Source organism: Delphinapterus leucas, chromosome 14 (assembly GCF_059928025.1).
Source record: "Delphinapterus leucas isolate spDelLeu-1000000601 "Yukka" chromosome 14, BTC_Dleu_Yukka2, whole genome shotgun sequence".
NCBI lineage: Eukaryota > Metazoa > Chordata > Mammalia > Artiodactyla > Monodontidae > Delphinapterus > Delphinapterus leucas.
Window position 1 is genome coordinate 42,152,806 of NC_143142.1, and position 22,579 is coordinate 42,175,384.

Consider the following 22,579-nt stretch of genomic DNA (forward strand, 5'->3'; position numbering starts at 1 on the left):
AATGGAGAATTTCAGCAAAGCCTAGAATTCTTAAGTCAAAGGGAGCAACAAACATATAGAAAATACAACACATCAAAAAGATATAAAGGAGAGAAAATATGAGCAGAAAATGTAAAGAAAGACATGTACGTCATGGTGAAAAGGCCTAAAACACATCTAACTGGAGTTACAAAAGTAGAAGAGAGGGAATTCCCTGGAGGTCCAGAGGTTAGGACTCCGTGCTCTCACTGCCAAGGACATGGGCTTGATACCTGGTTGGGGAGCTAAAATCCCACAAGCCATGCAGTGCAGCCAAAAAAAGAGAAAAAATGTAGAGAAGAGAAAATAACACATAAGCAATAAGAATACTGCTCAAGAATTTTCCAAAGCTAACAAAAGACATGAGTCTCTAGCAAACGTATGAAGCGCTACAAACCTCAGCAGGATATGAAGAAAACCATGGCTAGATACTTCAAAGTCCTAAAAACCAAAGTCAAAGTGAAAATCTTAAAAGTAGCCAGGGAAAATAAAACACATTACCTTCAGGTGAATGGCAATTAGACTAAAAACCTATTTTTTATCAGAAATAATGGAAATAGAATATTTAAAAAATGACATCTATAAAGTGCTAAGACAGAAAAAGAAAATAATCAACAACCAACCTAGAATTCTATACTAAGAGAAAATAACCTCCAAACACAAAAATGAAACAATAATAGTTTCAGATGAACAAAAGCTAAGATAACCTGTAACAAATGAAGAGAATTCATCCAGCTAAATGAAAATGGCACAGAACTAGAGGGATTAATAGGAATGGAAAGGTAAATATGTAGATAAATAAAAATATTAACATTTAAAATAATAGTGGGACTTTCCTGGTGGCACAGTGGTTAAGAATCTGCCTGCCAGTGCAGGGGACATGGGTTCGAGCCCTGGTCTGGGAAGATCCCACATGCCGCGGAGCAACTGAGCCTGTGCGCCACAACTACTGAGCCTGCGCTCTATAGCCCGCAAGCCACAACTACTGAGCCCACGTGCCACAACTACTGAAGCCCGTGTGCCGAGAGCCTGTGCTCCACAACAAGAGAAGCATGCGCACGGCAACAAAGAGTAACCCCCGCTCGCCACAACTAGAGAAAGCCCACGTGCAGCAACAAAGACCCAACGCAGCCAAAAATAAATTAATTAATTAATTTAATTAAATAATAGTAACAATGAATAGTATAGTTTAAACATATGTAGAAGTATAAAATATGACAAGACTAACATAAAGGACAGCAGAATTCATGAAGTTATATTGTTGCAAGTTTCCCGTATTTTTCAGCAACTGTTAAAAGTACAAATTTGAGCGGAATCTAATAAACCAAGGATGCATATTGTAATCTGTTAGGCAACTACTTAAAAATGCATATGCACCTATAAAAAATGTATAACTAAAAAACTAGAAGAGAGGAACAAATAATGCTTGACTAATTCAAAGAAGGACCAGAAAGAGACAAATAGGAAACTAGTATCAGGGTGATAGACGGAAAGCCTACTATATCATGTTCAACGTTAAATGTATATAGACCCCTCATTTCAATAAAATAACAAAATTATTTTTTAAAACGCTCAACTATATTCTGTTCACAAGAGATCCACTTTAAACTTAAGGACACATATGTGTTACAAGAAAAAGAATACTATGGGGGCTTCCCTGGTGGCACAGTGGTTGGGAGTCCGCCTGACGATGCAGGGGACGCGGGTTCGTGCCCTGGTCTGGGAAGATCCCACATGCCGCGGAGCGGCTGGGCCCGTGAGCCATGGCCACTGGGCCTGCACGTCCGGAGCCTGTGCTCCACAGCAGGAGAAGCCACAGCAGTGAGAGGCCCGCGTACTGCAAAAAAAAAAAATGAAAAAGAATACTATGTAAACTCTAATCAAAAGTATGGTGATGGGGCTTCCCTAGTGGCGCAGTGGTTGAGAGTCCACCTGCCAATGCAGGGGACACGGGTTCGTGCCCCGGTCCGGGAGGATCCCACATGCTGCGGAGCAGCTGGGCCCGTGAGCCATGGCCGCTGTGCCTGTGCGTCGGGAGCCTGTGCTCCGCAACGGGAAAGGCCACAACAGTGAGAGGCCCGCGTACCACAAAAAAAAAAAAAAAAAAAAAGTATGGTGATGTAACCATACATTAGATAGTTGACTTAAATCAAGACATATTACTGGGGGAATTCCCTGGCAGTCCAGTTAGGACTCTGTGCTTCCACTGCAGGGGGCACGGGTTCAATCCCTGGTCCCTGATTAGGGAACTAAGATCCCACAAGCCACATAGTGTGACCAAATAAACAAATAAAATAAAAAGGAATACTACTAGAAATACTAAAGGGATAGTTTATTATAATAAAAGGATCAATTCAACAGAAATGTAACAATCATAAATTTGCATACATCTCATAATTGCAGTTTCAAAATCTATAACGTAAAAGGAAAAACGGAATAATCCATAATAATGGTTGGAGATTTTAATATACTTCTTCTAGTAACTGACAGAACAAGGAGACCAAAAAAACAACAAACAAATGAAAAAGAAACCCTGAGAATATGAAAGATTTGACATCATTAGTAACAACTCGATGTAATTAACATGCATAGAGTACTATATTCAACAATTGCATAATACACATTCTTCTCAAATACTCAAGGAATATAGACCAAACTAGGTCATACACAGGACCACAGGGCAAGTCAACAAATAACAAATGATTGAAATCTTATGCTGTATGTTTTGAGCACAGTGAAATTAAACTAGAAATCAATAACAGAAAACCAATAACCTGTTAGTTAATGAAGAAATAACAATGGAAATTAGAAAATATGTTTAACTGAATGGTAATGAAAATGCAACATCAAAATTTGTGAGACGCAGCTACAGCTATGCTAAAAGGAAAATTTATAGCTTTAAAATGCATATTTAAAATTCATTTTTAAGAAAAGTTGAAAATTAATGATATAAGCTTCTACGTGCAGTAGCTAGGAAAAGACATCAGTCAAACCCAAAGTAGTATAATGAAGGACATAAAATAGACAAGTACTCAATGAACCATATACAATCTTCCAGAGAACACAAAAACGCAGAACAATTCCCAATCCTTAATGAGGTCACCAAAACTCTGACACCAAAACCTCAAAATGACATTACAAGAAAGAAATTTACAGGCCAATATTTCTCATGAACAGACACAAAAATCCTAAACAGAATTTTGCAAATCAAATATAGACTGTATTAAAGATGATACATTATATAACCAATGGAATTTATTCCAGGAGTGCAGGCTGATTTAACTTTTGGAAATTGATCATTGTAACTCACCAAATTACCAAAATAAAATTCATATAATCATCTCAATAAAGGAAAATGGTGTGATAAAATTCAATACCCACTAAAGACTTTAAAAAATTAATAGGAGCATCCTTAATCTAACAAATCTAGTTTACAAAAAAAATGTATACTCAATATCATCTTACTGATGAAATGCTGGACTTTCAGGAAAGAAAACAAGAATTCAGGAACAAGACAAGAATATCCATTAACACCAAGACTATTCAGCAAAATAAATAAACCAATAAACAAATCAGTAGTATAAAAAAAAAGTAGGAAAAAAATAAGAAGGAATAAAAGATTGGAAAAGACACAATTATTATTCAAAGATGACATGATTGAATGCATAGAAAACCCCAAGGAAATCTGTAACAAACTATGAGAATCACTAAGGTAACTAGAGACAAGGTCAATATATAAAAATCAACTGTATTTCTATATATTGCCAATAAACTAGAAAATTAAAATTTAAAAGATGATACCATGTATAATAGCATCCAAAAAAACTGAATAGCTAGGAACAAATCTAGCAAGATATGTGCAATACTTCTACACTGTGACAATGTTGAGAGAAATTAAGGAGTTTACTAAACAGAGGGATATGCCATCTTCATTGACTGGAAGACTAAATATCGTGGAGATATCAGTTTCTCCAATGTTGACTTAGAGATTCCATGTAATCTCAACCAAAATCCCAACAGGCTTGCTGTAGAAATTAACAAGCTGACTGTAAAATTTATATGGAAATACAAAAGACAAAACAGCCAGGACACTCAAAGAACAACACTATCTGCTGCTATAATTAAGATATTGGTTGGTGCAAGGACAGATAAACAAACCAAAAGAATAAAAAGACCAACAGAATACAGTTGAGGAACAGTGTAACACATACAGTCACGTTACAACAAAACGACTTATATTCAATGGGTAAAAACTGATCTTTCCAATAAATGGTACTGGATAAGTTGAATATCATATGAACAAAAATGAACCCTGACTCCTAGCTCAGATCATAAACAAATTTAATTTGCAATGAATCATGGATAGACAAACTTTTAGAAGAATGCATAGGCATATCTTCATGACCCTGATACAAGAAAATATTTCTTAGACAAGATACAGAAAAGAAATAAAAAAGATTGATAAACTGGATTTCATTTAAATTAGAAACTCTGTTCATCCAAAGACATCATAAAGAGAATAAAAAAGCAACTTTCGAACTGGAAGAAGGTATCTGCAATATATATAGCCAATAAAAGATTTGTATCTAGAATAAAGAACCCCTACAAATAAATTTAAAAAAAGAAAACCCAATGGAAAATGGGCAAAAAACAGGCATCGGAAAACTTTTCTGGAATGGCAGCATTGTTCTATATCCTGATTGTAGTGGTGGTTACATGGATTTGTCAAAATTAATCCATCTATACAATTTAAATGAATGAATTTTATTCTCTGTAAATTATACCTCAAATGTCATTTCCTCAAGGAAGACCACCAGAATCATCAGCCCCCATTATCTGCTCCCTTAGTCCTAGATGCCCTTCCTTCATAGCATTTACAATTGGCACTTAAAATGTTTGTGTAATTACTTAATGTCTGCCGACCACACTGTATGTTAACTTCTGTTAGGACTCAGTCCATAATTATATTTGCCTATCACTGTAGCCCCCAATCATCTAGTGTAAAATATGGTACTCAATAAAGATTTGTTAAATGAAAAAATGATTTTAAAATATAGCATTTCAAAATTAAATCAGAGGCCAGTATCTTTGTGGTAATTTTCATGTTTTTTAATTGTCAAAATTCCCTATTCTACCTCATCTCCATCTGGAAGTCTATCAGACATCTCAACTTAAAATCTACAACACTGACTCCCTGATATCTCTGCCTCAGCCTCAAATCCCTTTACCCAACAGTATCAGCTGATGGCAATTTCATCCGTCCAGTTGCTCTGAAAACCATGGGGTCATCTTTGACACTTTTCTTCTTACACTCTGCCCCCTACGTCCAATTTTCAACATATCCTTTGATCTCTACCTTTAACATATACTCAACAGTTTGACCACTTCTACCACTACCTCTTCTGCTACCACCCTGCTACCAGCCACCATCACCTCTCTCATGTTGATTACTGCAAGGGCCTCCTTACTGGATTTCCTGCTCCGACCCACGCTTCTCCATAGTAAATTCTCCACACAGTAAGCAGAATGAGCTTATTAAAATATACCAATTTCACTCTTCGGCTCAAAATCCTCCAAGGGCTTCCGATTTCAGAGTGAAAAAGTCCTTACAATAGTCTACACAATAGGTTCTGTTCATATAAACTCCTTATTCTGTCCCAGCCACAACAGCCTTCATGTTGTTCCTTCAACAAGCCAGGCACAGTTTCACTTCAGGAGCTTTCCACTGCTTCTTTCCTCCGCCTAAAACATTCTTCCTCAAGTCTTAGCTCAGATGTCACCTTCTCAAAGAGGTATACCCTGACCAGTCTACTTCATATTACAAATTCCATCCCCTGCCTCCAGTATTCCCAATACACCTCTCCCTCTCCTATTTGTTTTCCTTTTCCTTAGCTCTTTCCATTGTCCAACAGACTACGTGATTTAATTATTTGTTATGCCTGCCTCGTTTGCTAGAATATAAAACCCAAGAGAGCAGGAATGTTTTGCTCACTGACGTTTCAAAAACTATTGCCTGACACACAGTAGGCACTTAATGCTTAGTAAATAAATGAAGAAACCATCAAATTTAAATGATTTACTATAAAACTAAAAATAATTTTGACTATAAAATTATCTTCAATATTTCTTTAGAATATAAAAAAACTGAAAAATACAAATTTTAGTTTAACAATTCTTCATCTGTATAACTATCATTAGTATAGCTGTCATTAAAATAGTTCCCCAAAGGAGGCACTAAAGTGACATGTAGAAATAGGAGATTTAAAAATAAATTATTCAAAACAGGCTATACATATTTTACATATATAGATACATATACACAGATAAAATACTTCCAAAAGTTGATAAAGAGATGATCCCTATACACACACAAGACTCTTGATTAGTCAACCAAGACTGGATCCAAAAGCCCCATCTGTATCATATTTGCCTTACTTCCTAGTCCTAAAATCAGTCTCCCCAAAATGAATTTTACACATATCTGAAACAGTTTAGGAAGGTCTCCTCGATTCCTCATTCGTGCCTACAAGAAATTTCAGGATGCCACCATGGGTAGCCTTGAATTTATGCTGGCTTTTGACCTCACCAATTGATTTCTTCAATTTAACAATCTCATAAATTGTCATATGGCACCTTGTTCCAAAAAAGATAGCTAATATTCAGTCCTATCGTAAAATGTGATCAGTTTAACTTTCATAACTAATAATATCTCCCAGTTATTTTCACAGCATTTTGATTCTTCAACTGTCCTAAAGGCTTAGGCCCCAGAATGACTGACCTACTAAAAATACTCTCCCCAGTTTTGTACTAGGTTCCCCACTAAATTCAACTTTATGAAAGAGCAAACATTTTTACCATAACAAATCCAACATTACACTTTGTCTCAGCTCTGAAAAACCAAGTCTTCCAGACCCTGATGATGTTAACCACTAAACAATCACTCCAGAACCATATAATCTAAAGAACAAAAAGTAAATGTCTTTTTCTTCACAGACCAGAAGATTTCTCTAGAGTATTCTTTCAAAAGAAAAGAAAAAAATAAATAAACTAATCTACTCCGGAAATACTGGGAGATAGGACCCTAAGCCTTTCTCTTTTTTTTTTTTTTTTTTTCGGTCTCTCACTGTTGTGGTCTCTCCCATTGCGGAGCACAGGCTCCGGACGCGCAGGCTCAGCGGCCATGGCTCACGGGCCCAGCTGCTCCGCGGCATGTGGGGTCTTCCCGGACCGGGGCACGAACCCGTGTCCCCTGCATCGGCAGGCGGACTCTCAACCACTGCGCCACCAGGGAAGCCCTAAGCCTTTCTTAAAGTTGTAATAATACCACCCATTAAGAAATATATATTTGGCTTGGGACTTCCCTGGTGGCGCAGTGCCAATGCAGGGGACACAGGTTCAAGCCCTGCACCGGGAAGATCCCACATGCTGCGGAGCAACTAAGCCCATGCGCCGCAACTACTGAGCCTGTGTTCTAGAGCCCACGAGCCACAACTACTGAAGCCTGCGCACCTAGAGCCCGTGCTCCACAACGAGAAGCCACTGCAATGAGAAGCCCGCACACCGCAACAAAGAGTAACCCCTGCTCACTGCAACTAGAGAATGCCTGTGTGCAGCAATGAAGACCCAGCACAACCAAAACTAATAAATAATTTTTTTTTTTAAAATGAAGAAATATATATTTGCTTGATCTTGAATTTTTTAAATATTGTTTTTGTATCTATACCAGTCTGGCTAAATTACAAAAATAATGTGTAATCATTATAAAAATAGAAACAATACACACGGGAACCATTGCTAAAAGCTTGGTATGCACATCTCCAGAATCTTTTTCAAAATTCATATATATAAACATATATTTAGTTTTTAAAAGTAGGGTCACACTATCCTGTTATTAATTCTACTGTAGGTATTATCCTATATCAGCATATAATTCAATCTCATGCAAAAGTACAGAACTCAACTGAATAAGATATAACAGTTTTTAACCCATCCTCACTACTGACAGTTTTTCCTTATATTGTTTCATTATTTTGCCAATAAAAATAATGCTTAAACAACCCTGTACAAATACTTTTCTGTACTTATTCTGTGCAAATAAGAATAAATTACTTAATTTCCAACATTTAGGTTCTTTACTTTCTTAGCTATATGGCAAACAAATTCCGCTCTTTATAGAGGTGAGCTAGATACATTATTTTCAATTAATAACAAAGGGACAACCTTTAGGTTCTCTAGTACATTTATAAGCTTCATTCACTAATATAGTTCTGCAATAAAATTACACACACATTTGTATTTCTCGCAGTAAGATATATCCAATTTCTTTACATATTTGGACTCAGACAGTCTTCTGAATTTTATATATGCTATCCAGCAAACAGTTAACATGATTTTTCCTAGGATTCTAAAAAGACAAGATAGGCAACAACGTTGGCAAAATGCTCCCTATCATACATTAATGTAGAGAAATGTGTCCCCATAAATCAATTCTCTATGAAATACAGGGTTACCTCCTTTATGAAACCTTCCCTAATCCTCAACAGAACTAATTACTTCTATGTTTCAGATGTACTTTAAATATACATAATTCTAAAATAGCATTTAAGTGTACTATAGAATTACTATCTGCTGTCTTTAATATCATTTATAGAACTTTTTGGCATATAAAATACACATTTCAAAAGGCCATCTCACCTGTAGTCTTGCTTCTGTTTTTAATACCAAAATGTCTTAATTAGACACCTTTTATTTTGCAGCACTTTATTAGGTAGAAGAGAAAGAAGACAGCTGTGGCTGGTGAAAGAAAGGGGAGTGGTCTGAGATGATCACTATGTTTCTGACTAAAAGAACTCAGGGTTCCCACTACTCACTTGAGACAGGAAATAGCAAAATGGCTCTGCACTTTTTTTCCCTTTAACAGCAGGGAACAGAGGGGGAACTGAGACGGATGACTTTTGCCTACATTGTGTGCAGAGGCCTGTAAAATATCCAAACTGGTTATGTCAAGTGGAAGCTACATTCATGGGGCACACTTGGGCAAGAAGATACATATTTGGGAGCCAAGAATATGGAGGGGAACATCAAGTCAAGAATATAAAAAACCAGGAGTGTGGGTGAAATCTCCCAGGAAGAGTGTGTATAGTAAAAAGTTGTTCAAGTACAGATCATCAACATTTGATAGGCAGGTAAAACATAGGGAGCCGAGCAGCTAGAAAGGTAAAAAAGAAAACTATCACAGAAGTTAAAGAATACAAGTTTCAACATTATCACACTGACCAAATAAATATGATCATGTTCATCAAACACTTAAGACGTGCTGAAAATGATGACAATATTGAAGAAAAGTTCTTTCTATTAATTCTAAATAAGAACTTAAACCCTTTCATTAAAAAAACTGTAATAAAAAGACAAGGTACAGAACAGTGTGTATGGCAAGCAAGGTTCTACCTGCCTAGAAAAGAAGGGGAAAGTATGTATTTACATTGGCTTTTATTTGCATAAAAAGCAGGTATAAGACAGAGGTGGGAGTAGGCTTCTGTATGACTTTTTGTAGTTTTTAATGTTCTAACCACATCAAAGTATTACCTGTGCTAAAAATTAAGTTAAAATTTATAAATGAAATAAACTCTGCTAATCTTTAAAATGTTCCACAACGCTAACCACGTGTTCCTTCACTTCACTTGGATCACACCTGTAAACAGTAAATCCTATAATATCAAATTTTAGTCAGTGAAATACCTTAACAGATGGATGCTCTGCCAGCACAGTCACTGAACCTGAAGACAAATATATTATCGTTTTTACTGACACTTGTGTAAGGAAAGGCTGATCAAGTGCCCAATGCTAACTCAAAACATCAAGTGTGGTATCACCAAAAAATGAAATTTAGGAAATAAAAAATATATAAAATGTAAGGCTACTCCCTCTAACCAATTTTCATTAATAGTTAAGACTTTTATTTTTTGGACAGAACACCTATTAAACAAAAATGATCTTTAATACTTTTAAAATTCAAGTGTATCTGATTAAATTAGAGATTTCTTTAAACAATGCTCATAATGAATTAAGTGAAAAGCAAGACAAGTAATTCCAATCAACTTTCAGCCTTCTTTTAAAATTAAATGCATACCATAAAAAGAAATGAAATTGAGTTTATTTGTAGTGAGGTGGATGGACTTAGAGACTGTCATACAGAGTCAAGTAAGTGAGAAAGAGAAAAACAAATACCGTATGCTAACACATATACATGGAATCTTACCAAAAAAAACGGTTCTGAAGAACACTCAGGCAGGACAGGAACAAAGACGCAGACGTAGAGAATGGACTTGAGGACACGGGGAGGGGGAAGGGTAAGATGGGACGAAGTAAGAGAGTGGCACGGACATATATACACTACCAAATGTTAAATAGATAGCTTGTGGGAAGCAGCTGCATAGCACAGGGAGATCAGCTTGGTGCTTTGTGTCCACCTAGAGGGGTGGGATAGGGAGGGTGGGAGGGAGACGCAAGAGGGAGGGGATATGAGGATATATGTATACATATAGCTGATTCACTTTGTTATACAGCAGAAACTAACACACCATTGTAAAGCAATTATACTCCAATAAAGATGTTAAAAAAAAAAAACTTGATTCTACAAATATATGCTTTGCCTTCTTCCATACTGACAAAAGAAAATTAAATGCATACATACTCAATCTTAGGGAATGGCATTAATGTCACTCGAGTCTCCAAACTCCTTCCTTATCCTGCATATGTATTCAGTAACTGAAACCTGCTAATCTTCTTTCAAATTCTCCTTAATCGGACTTCTCTTTCCATTTACACATTCCAATTGCGTACTACCTTCATCTTCATCACCATCAATATTTACTGAGTACCTCCTATATACTGGACACCATGAATTGTCTGAATTAATCCTTCATTTAACAGCATTACAGAATAAGTATTATCTTTCTCATACTGTAAAAATGGCCATGGTACACATCAAATGAAGGTGATACTACAGAAATAGGAATCATATTTTTCCAAAGTTTTGCATATCCTCAAACATCACTGGATATTCCATTTAAAATGCGTAGCAATATAAAATCCTCAATTCCTAGTTACACAATAGAATCACCTGAAAAGCTTTCAAAATGTGCAGCCAAGGTAAAGAAACTAGTACTAGACTATGTGATTATCCAAGCTCCTTCCAGTTCTAAAACTTTTAATTCTGTAGAAATATTTCTAGACTGTATGCCTTCAAAATGAACTACCACAATAAAAAGACTATTTTCTCCCCCAAGTTTTTCCCAAAGAAAAATTAAATCAATGGATAAAAGCTTTTTTTTTAAAATTGTTCTCTCATAATTCTTTCTTAAATCAATGGTGCTTACTACTTCATAATACTAGCAGATGACAAAAATAAACTAACAATAACTAATATTAGCCTAAAACTTAGAAATGCAATTTCTTCAAAGTACATTTGTAGGAAGGACTTACATACACATAATATAGTCATATTTTCTACTGGCAAAATTGTTCCTAGTTCATATAATGAAAATAACTATGTCAATAGTTTATGTTGTTTCAGAAAGTATACCAACTCTGAAAACCAACATTCTAATCATGCCTCCAACAGTTACCAAGGTAGATAGGACCCTATATGCCTCTACTAAATGGAGTCAGAATAGTGTAAATTTTGAATTATGTCAGTTTTGTACAAATATTTGGTCTCTTTCAATGCCACCTCAGCTGTCAGGTACACTGCTTGTAAGTATGCCTGCCTATGGAATACACTCTCCAAGTTCTGATGTGTGATTTGCTGCTTTTTGGCTATGGGCTTAAAATTGAAAAAGCAAACTTGTTCAAATATGTGTAAGACTAAGAATAGCTTCTGTTACAAACTTACAAGGCCTTTGAAATAAGAAAAGAATACCCAGGGCCCAAACTAAGAAGCAAAATGCCTAAGTGTTAGTACACTGGCTTTATAAATTGTTTTTCTCCTTTTAGGTCTTTTTCCATTTATTCCTGGTTTTTTAATTCTTGACTTTCTTTCAAATAGGAGAAGTTTGCTAGATCTGGTCTTGTTCCAGATACATGAAATATTACTATAAATATATAATTCCTCTTTTGGGAGGACATTAAAAAACGTAAAAGTTGAGCATACGTATAATCATGAGCACATTACTAACCAGTTAAATAAAGTGAAAAACGCCGTTCTGGAAAACTTCAGTAAAATCACCCTAAAACATACAGTCCTTTTTCAGGGTCAAAATTTCTCAAACTACAGTTAGTAAGTAGTATATTTTATCCCTTTTGGCAGATTGGTAGTATGTATTCTACTATTCTAGTTTTCTCAAATTCACCTTTCTTCCTATTTCATTTCTAATCCAACTGCTTTCCTTCTTGCTGATTTTCCCCCTCTTTAGCCCCGCTTTTATTATTGGTCCAACTCTCTGTTGTTACCCCTACTGTGAGGATCTATTTATTTCTAGGCTTTCTAAAACCCCTCTTCCTTTGTTAACTTAGCTTCCCAAGCAACCTAACCTTCAAAATACCCATTTTTTAAAATGAAAATGTGATCACATATTTTATTTATTTATTTATTTATTTTTGCGGTACACGGGCCTCTCACTGTTGTGGCCTCTCCCGTTGCGGAGCACGGGCTCCGGACGTGCAGGCTCAGCGGCCATGGCTCATGGGCCCAGCCGCTCCGTGGCATGTGGGATCCTCCCGGACCGGGGCACGAACCCGTGTCCCCTGCATTGGCAGGCGGACTCCCAACCACTGCGCCACCAGGGAAGCCCTGATTACACATTTTAAATAAAACTTTGACCAATATTAAGAAGGAAAAATTTTATTTCAAAATACACAAATGGCAATAACTATATTCTTTAGTAAAATATGATGTAAAATAGTAACTGTGTTAAATGAATCTGAAACAATGGTAGGTTTGTAATGAAATGTGTGTCTTTCCTTTGTAATGGTTCTTAACCAGGTGACGGTAAAATAACATAATACTTTCCCTGAATATAAATAATAATAATTTTTACTGTCCTATTTGATTGGTAGGGAAAAATGTAAACTCTATAAAAAACAAATGAAAAAAAATTCAATAACAGTGTATAACTTAGCAACAGATGAGAATGGAATAGTAAATTCTGAGTTAGAGATTTTGCAGTACCTTAATGAATATCTATGGGAAGCTAAATTTTACCACACTGGCTTCTCAATAATTACTACCTCCTTGAGGAAGGGCAAGAGAAATGAGTAACTAAATCTCAAGATGTGTGGTATGACCCAACATTTTTGTGTTCTGCATAAAAGCTGGAGAGAATATGGGACATATCTGAGAAACTGTAATGCTTAAGACTTTAAGACATTTCCATATATTATGAAGACAATATTTCAAATCAAGACAAACTGACAAAATCCAGAATTGCACAGTACTATAAGTCACATAGAGACTCTCAACTGGTTGGGTAGAAGGGATACGGAAGGGTTAACAGAATCACCTGAGAACACTCTGCAAACTACCCTCATTCCCCAACCACCCACGAGACTCTAAGACTATCTGGAGGAGAACGTCCCCTCTTCACACTCAGTTCCCCTCTTCACACTCAGTGCCCTGACTTGAGAACCCCTGCGCAATGCGTTACTCTTTTGATGAGAACATGTTCACAATGTGTCACATCTTTCAGATGTACTAGAACAGGCGAAAAAAAAAAAAAGAGAGGGTTTCCCGGGTGGCGCAGTGGTTGAGAGTCTGCCTGCCAATGCAGGGGACACGGGTTCGTGCCCTGGTCCGAGAGGATCCCACATGCCTCGGGGCGGCTGGGCCCGTGGGCCATGGTCGCTGGGCCTGTGCGTCCGGAGCCTGTGCTCCGCAACGGGAGGGGCCGCGGTGGTGAGAGGCCCACGTGCCGCAAAAAAAAAAAAAGAATCACTGAGTTATAGGTCACCATGGTGATAATAAGCTAAATTCTTTTTTTTTAACATCTTTATTGGAGTATAATTGCTTTACAATGGTGTGTTAGTTTCTGCTGTATAACAAAGTGAATCAGCTATAAGTATACATATATCCCCATATCCCCTCCCTCTTGCTTCTCCCTCCCACCCTCCCTATCCCACCCCTCTAGGTGGTCACAAAGCACCAAGCTGATCTCCCCGTGCTATGCGGCTGCTTCCCACTAATAAGCTAAGTTCTTAACCTGCCTCTTAAATCTATAGTATAGTCCCCAAACTATAAGCAGACTCATTCATTTAACTTTATTTTTTAAACTTAACACCTGAGTACAGGAATAATGATAGACAAGAAAGAAACAAAAATGATCAAGGCATTCATTTCCGTAACAACACAGTAGAACAATCAGGACACTGCAGGTTGTAAAATTTAGATTCAAGCTCTTGAAAAATCTAGCCACGTCCTACCCTGATACACAAACTTAAGAGCAAATGGGTCAGACTTTAATTTCTATTCCATCCTAGTAGCAACATGACTTGGTATCATAATGCATGAACTGCTTTCAGTAAGGCCTGGGTTCAAATGCCATGCTACCACTTAGCAACTACAAGTCCCTAGATGCATTAATCACCCTGAGACTCAGTTTCCTCAACCATAGAATGGGACTAATATCTTAAAAAATTCTAAGGATGAAATAAAGTACTGAAAGGACCCAATACTTAGTAGTCCTTCTGCAAGTGTTTGTTCTCTCTCCAGTGAAACAGTCATATCTAAGAAGCCTTAAAAATAACTAATATTCTATGGATAGCAAAACAGAATTCTATTCCAATACTAAGGAATCACAGGTTAACAGCAAACTAGGTCATTCAAACCCTCCACTGCGGACAACAAAAAAAGCTGAAGAAAATACTTTTAAAATATGTTTAAAGATATGGAAGAGCAAAGTAGTTAGAAATGAACAGGCCAAGATCCAGAAGAAAAAAATTCTAGAGACATGGGCCCAAACTTGGGGGCTACATTTGCTGTGGGCATGTTAGCCAATATAGAAAGCCAGTTGAGAATCTTCCAAAACTGATATCAATCCACAGATTTCAGAAATCTCAACAAACACCAAGCAGGATAAATAAAAAGAAACGCACACCTAGAGAGATCATAGTAAAACTGCAAAAAACTCTAGACAAAGCAAAAAATCTTCAACACAGTCAAAGAAAATAGTCAAACTGCCTTCAAAATAGTAACGTTTACACTGACATTCAACTGTCAATAGATAAAAGCCAGACAACAGTAGAATGATTAATTTAATGTGCTCACATGCCAACCTAAAACCTGTCCCTGGCAAAAACATCTTTTAAGAATGATAGTGAAAAGGCATTTTTAGATCACCAAAAAAACAAAAACAAACAAAAAAAGACCTGAAGGTATCTGTCACCACCAAACCAATGCTAAAAGGAAATACTGAAATATGTTCTCTAGGGAGGAAAAAAGAAATGATCTGAGAGAAAAGGTTGTAAATGAAGGGAGGAATGAAAAGCATCAAAAATGGTAACAATGATAATCATCTAATGAAGACTAACTTTAAAAAAAAGTAAAAATCACTTGTGAGTAAACATCCACAGATTTAAAATGTGTAACACAATGGATAAGTCATTGAGGGAATGAATTGAAATAAAGTATCTGAGGGTCCTTGAATTGTTAACTATATAGTAACCTCTAAAATAAGTATGTAAGTATATAATTTCCAAACTAGTGGGGAAAAAAATTCTTTTAAATAATTATCAAGACAAAAAGAACAGAAAAAAAGGAATATAAACAGATGAGACAAAAATAAAGTGCATTCTATGATGGCAGGTTTAAATTAAGATATATAAGCAATTACATTCACTGTAAATGGATTTGATGTTTCAAGTAAATAACAAAGATTGCTGGATTGGATTTTTTTTAAAAAAACAACATGCTGTTCATAAGACACATATCTCTAACACAAAGAAATGGAAAGGTGGATACACCATGCAAATGCTAAAGAAAGCTGACTCAGCTACACAAAAACCAGACAAGTAGACATTAATACCAAAAGCATAATTAGAGATAAGGAGGGATACTTCATAATGACATGTTACAGAGAACCAGAAAGCTATAACATTTCTAAACATACATGCACTACAGTGCCTCAAAATGTAATAAACTCGAAAAGAGTTACAAGGAAAAACAGTCAATCCACAACTATACTTGGACATTTTAAACATACACCTCTCAGTAACTGACAGAACAAACACACAAATGAAACATCACAAAGTTAAAAAAAAATTCAGTAAGGCTATGCAGAAGATTCAAACAAGATTAACACTCTTGAACTAGTGAACATATACAGGACTCTGCACTCAGGGGCTAAAGAATACATGGAACATTTGTAAAAACTGACCATATGCTGGATTGTAAAACAAATCTCAAAGAATTCCCAAGAACTGAAATCATACAAAGTGTTACCTACCCACGATGCAATGAAGTCAGAAATGATTAAGAAAAAGAAAACAATAAAATCTCCCTATGTTTGCAAACTAATATATTTATCAACCTATGTAAAAAGAAGAAATAACAATGGAAATTATAAAATATTTGAAACTGAATAAATATGAATATACTACATAACAGAACTAATTAGACAGAAATTTACACCCTTCAAATGCATGTATTAGTATGGAAGGATTAAAACTGATGAAGAAGGCATTCATCTTAAAACTCAGAAAAAGGACAGCAAAATACACTGAAGGAAAATAAAATGAAATAATAAAGATGAGATCAGAAATTAATCATATCCAAAAACATACAAAAGAGTAATGGTCACAAACTCTGCTTCTCAAGATTCTTTTAGGGAATCTAAAAGGTCAAAACTATTTCCATAATAATACTAAGATGATGTTTGCCTTTTAGGCTATGTTAATATTTACAACATCATGGTGCAAAAGCAAAAGTGGATGTCACTGATGGAGCCTTGGCATATGTCAAGGTATCAAACTCTACTATAAATCATCGTACTATTGACTGCCCCAGACTAGCAGTTAAAGAAAGAAAAAGTCATTTTCACTTAAGAAAGTCCTTGACGAAGCAGTAAAAATTATTCATTTATTAAATTCTCCGTGTCAGTTAAATATTCTGTGTGACAAAATGTGAAAATAATAAACATATCTGCTGCAAATCAAAGTAAAATGAAAACACTTTGTGATTGTGCTGCTTGCTGATTTAGGCACTGTTTTCATGGAACACCAATTTTACTTAAAAGAACAATATCTAGGGCTTCCCTGGTGGAACAGTGGTTGAGAGTCCACCTGCCGATGCAGGGGACACAGGTTCGTGCCCCGGTCCAGGAAGATCCCACATGCCGCGGAGCGGCTGGGCCCGTGAGCCATGGCCGCTGAGCCTGCGCGTCCGGAGCCTGTGCTCCGCAACGGGAGAGGCCACAGCAGTGAGAGGCCCACGTACCGCAAAGAACAAACAAACAAAAGAACAATATCTACACAAATTATACTTATCCAGGCTTGGGTATTTGGCAGACATTTCCTCAAAACTGAACACCATGAGCCTGGAAAACAACTGATGGCATTTTCTGCGAATGATCAAATTTGACTTTTCAAGGAAGAATTGGGAATTTGGCAAACTTATATTTACTGTCTTGAGCTTGACAACATCCCAGTACTTAAGAGACCTTTCTGATTAGATTGGTGGTGATTTCAAAAAATCACCAATTTTTTGGTATCATATAATGAAATATATCAGTATTTGGAAAAGGTGCATAACTAAGTGAACTTATTATTTTCCAAATGACCAAAGCATGATGTTATGAAATCACACATGAGTAAAAGATCCATACAGAATGCAAAACAGACCAATGAACTTTAATGTACCAGAATAAGAAAAATGTACTGATATAATTTCAGATTCCATACTGCAACTAACCTTTAAAAAACACTTGCTGAGATCTGCTATACTATCACAGATTATCCACAACCTAAAAAGGCTAAAAATATTCTTCCCTTTTCAAATTCCACATCTGTGTGAGACTGGATTTTCTTCTACTTCAACCAAAACATGTGCTAGATTGAATCCAGAAGTAGATATGAGAATACAGATGTTTCCTATTAAGCCAGTTAAAAGAAATTTGCAAAATTATTAAAGTGTCATTTAACTCACTAAATTTTTTTTCAAAGATACAGTTATTTTTCCTTTAAAGAATGTTATTTATATTAACACGCAATGGGTTTACTGTTGTTCATTTTAAATGAATATTAGCATAATAAGTAAAATATAATCAATAATATCAGTGTATATAACTGACATGAAACTCCTCAGAGCGCTCAGTAATGTTTAAGTATAATATAATGGGGTTCTGTGAACAAAAAGTTTGAGAAATGCTGCAACAGGGAAAGATCAAAGTCAAAAACTGACGCTTTAAAAGAAGAAAATACAATAAATACGTGGCAACAGTGATCAAAAAAATTTTTTAACATGGAGACACAAATAAACCACATTAAGAATAAAATAAACTATCACTACAGATCCCACAGACGTTAGAAAAAAGAGATTATTTCACAAACTTTATGTCAATAAATTTGAAAATCTGGAAAAAATGTTAAAAAGCACAATTTACCAAAATAGCTATCTCATAAGATATAGAAATGTATAAACTGTTCTATAACCATAAAGAAACTGAGTCAGTAAATAAAAGCCTCACAAAGAAAATTTCAGATCCAAATGGCTTTTCTAAAGAATTACACCAATCATTTAGGAAATGGTTATACTCTGCAAATTCTTCCAGATAAGACAAAGTGGGAAAATTCTGCAGGTCATTTTATGAAGCCAGCATAACCTCAAAATAAAAAACAGACAAAGGCATTATAAGAAAAGAAAATTAAAAATCAATGACACTCATGAACAGCCATAAAAATCTTGATCAAAAATTTAACAAACCGAATACAGCAATTTTTTTAAAAAGACCATGACCAAGTGGGTCATGAAAAAGTAGGTTAATTACAAAAATCCAAGACTGACTGAGCATTGAGAAGTAAATCAATGTAATTCACCACATTAACAGATTAAAGAAAAAACTATGATCACCTCATTAGATGTAATAAAAGTATTTAATAAAATTTAACATCCATTCAATATATAAACTATTAGCACAACAGAAACGAAAGGGAATTTCCTTAATCTGATAAAAGGTATCCACAAAAAAACCTACAGCAAGCATCATACATAATGGTCAAACAGTGAAAGCTTTCCCTTTGTGATCAGGAACAAGATTTAAGATGTCCTCTATCACCACTTCTATTCAGGAATGTACTGGAGGTCCTAGCCAGAGAAGTAAGGCAAGAGAAAGAAATAAAAGGTGTAAGGATTGGCAAGAAAAAACAAAACTCATTATTCACAAATATGTTCGTGAATATAGAAAACTGGAAGTATCTTCAGAAAAACTGTTAGAAGTAAGAGTTGAACAAGGCTGTGAGATTCAAAATCAATTGAGTTTCTATGTAAACTGTAATCACAGTTACAAAATAAAACTTAAAAAACAACGATTCCATTTCAAATTGCCTCAAAAATACGGGGTACTTAGCAATAAATCCAGAGAGATGTGTAAATCTCTCTGCAGGAGAGAGATGTGTAAATTTCCTTTTCAGGAAAATCACAAAACTTTATTGACAGATAGTAAAGGACTAAATAAATCAAAATACATGCAATGATCATGATTTGAAAGACTCAGTATTGTAGAGACATCAATTCTCCCCAAACTGATTTATAGTCAAGTTCACCTTAATGAAAATCACAAGTGGATTATGTTGGACATGCTGATGTTTAAGTGTATATGGCAATGCAAAGGATCAGTACACAAGATATTCTTGAAAAAAATAAGGAATATAAGGAATAAGTAAAGAACTTCTCTAACATACATCAAGACTTACTGGACTATGACAACTGTGACAAGATAGTGGAATTTATAAAAACTGGCCAATGGAACAGAATAGAGAGATTAGACACAGACCCGCACATATATGGACACTTGATATATAATATCAAGTGGCATGACAAAATAGAGAAAAGATATTTTGTTTTATTTTTCTAACAGATAATGCTGGGAGAGAATTATCTACCTGGAAACCAATGAAATCAAATCTATTGCTCATACTAGCTGATAATGAAATCCATGGCAAAAAAATCACATTAACATTCTTTCAGATTCAAAACTAAATTTATTCATTATATATGCCTAGTGAGATATATCTAAGGACAAGCATATTATTGTTAGCGGCAATCTTGGTATTGTTATATTGAAATTATGTTACATATATAGTAGTATAAAGCAAACAAGTGACTATAATAATGTCATTGAGGTATCAAGATTTTTAGAGTAAGACAGAAGAGATACTAATACATAAAATCAAATAAAATCAAATCCGGCAATATCACTAATTTAATATTTTCTTTCTTTTTAAAAAGCGTGTTTACTACCTCTGTCTGCTGAAAATGCCAAGAAAAAATGAAAACTCAGTAATAATGAATGCCCAAACCACAATCCAAATTGTGGTTTCTAAATACCAATTCCCATAGGAAAAAGGCTGGTTGGAAAAATAGTCGGGGCAGAATAGTTCTGGGGCAGAAAACATAATCAGTCTGATCTCTCTCACAAATTCTGAAGCGAAGAAGCTATACAATACCGAAATCATGTCAGAAGGACACAGGAGCCAAATGAAGGGGTACCCACTGACCACAGGTGAGAAAACTTGAGTATCACAAAGAATGACTCAATGGATTTAAACACATTAAAAATATAAAAATGTGTAAGTTCAGATAATAAAAAAAAGACAAAATCCTTGGTCATCTTTTGCAGGTTGCTAGAGACCAACTGGTTATTCCGAAAATTGATAAAGGAATAGAATCAAGCCTTTATCATGACTTTCCTATAGAACTCTCTATTTCAGGATAACCAAATATTTGATTAAGGGAAATTTTCCTTTTTAAAAGAAGTACATTGCAGGAGGAACTGTAAAGTTAGAAACTCATTGTTCTTAGATCCTAAAATGAAACAACGAACCTGGTCAACAAGCACCAATGACTGCTAAAACCACTAACTGAAAGGTAGATGGGGAACTTTATAATGGACTGATCAGACCAGTACCAACTGTGTGCACTGATCAATCCGGACATCACTAAAAACGGGACAACAAAATATGTCCCTGCTAACGAGATACAACAGGCAACACAAACACGGGGCCACCAATGAAATAACATAAAACTAAACCTAATTCTAATGGAGCCTCTCAATCTATAAATTATCAGTTTAGAGGAAACAGAGATGAGATGGAGGAACACGTTAAAGAACCAGGAGGATACAATCAGCCAAATCCAAAATGTGAGAAGTTCTGCAAAATATGTGACCCAGTTTCTTCAGCAAATAAATGGAGAATAAAAAATATAAACTGATACAGATTAAAAAAAACTTAAGACACAGATCAACGAATGCAACAGGTGGACCTTGTTTGGATTCTGCGGCAAACAATCATTAAAACATTCGAGTTTTTTAGATAATTGGTGAAAACTGAAAACATCCTGGGTATTATAAGACATTAAGAGATTCTGGTTAATTTTGTGGTGTGGGATAATAGTCCTTATCTGCCAGAGATGCATATTAAATTACATATATGATGGCTGGGGATCTGCTTTAAAATATTACAGATTTGTTCCTAAATAATTTGTGCAATTACACATTTAAATAAATAAATAAATAGGTGGGTTAGTGAATAGATGGATGGATATAACTTCTTCAGTCAGGGAATCAATTCCAGGTGAATTAATTCAAATTAAATATGAAGGCAAAATAATAAAGCTTGTAGATCATATAGGAGAATATCTTCATGTTCTCAGAAGAGGGCAGGATTTGCTAAACAAAACTCAGAATCACCAAACAAAAATGTGTTATTCTGTAAAGAACTCTATAAAAATTATCTACTTCACACTATTTTAAAGGTACTTACTGCTGGTAAAAGAGACTGCATGTTTTGATTAGAATCTGCTATTGTAGCAAGGTAGACCAAGTTTGTATGCAGCATCTGTTGATACCTATTAAAACAAAACAAATATCAATATTAAAAAATAATTTTCTTCCTATCTGCTTACATATTATACAAACAGCATTTTATTCCTCAAGTTTAATAAGCGATTTCTGTTACCTGAACATCAACAGCACTTCAATTTTTCCTAGTTCCTCTGCAAAATAATTCCAAATAAGTATGTTCAAAGACAATAATAAACACGGAGCTCTTACCATGTGCTAGATATTGCTATAGTTGTTTTACATAAACATCCGATTTAATCCTCAAACCAACACTATGAAGTGAGGATTCTTATTTTCTCCATTTCACAGATGAAGAAATTGAGGTTTAGAAAGGTTAATAACTTGTACAAGATTGTACAGCGTAGTAAATGGAATAACTGAAACAGGTACTGGCTCCCCACATATAACATATGCAAAGAGATCTAGAGTGAAGGAATCAACAAAACTGATATGCTTATTCCCTTCCCTCTGCCATTTTCCTGTTGCCAAAAACCTCAAAGCCAAGTACAGTC

The 22,579-nt window shown here is 35.4% G+C and overlaps 1 protein-coding gene across 6 annotated transcripts in view; it reads right to left on the reverse strand.

The window, feature by feature from the left end:
- SS18 (SS18 subunit of BAF chromatin remodeling complex) overlaps positions 1-22,579 on the reverse strand; it is a 76,155-nt gene that overhangs the window by 42,206 nt on the left and 11,370 nt on the right. For all 6 annotated transcript variants that reach the window (XM_022586872.3, XM_089895019.1, XM_022586870.2 and 3 more), the window contains exon 3: positions 21,988-22,072. In XM_022586872.3, coding sequence (XP_022442580.1) covers positions 21,988-22,072 — 85 coding nt within the window. The remainder of the gene's footprint in view (positions 1-21,987; positions 22,073-22,579) is intronic.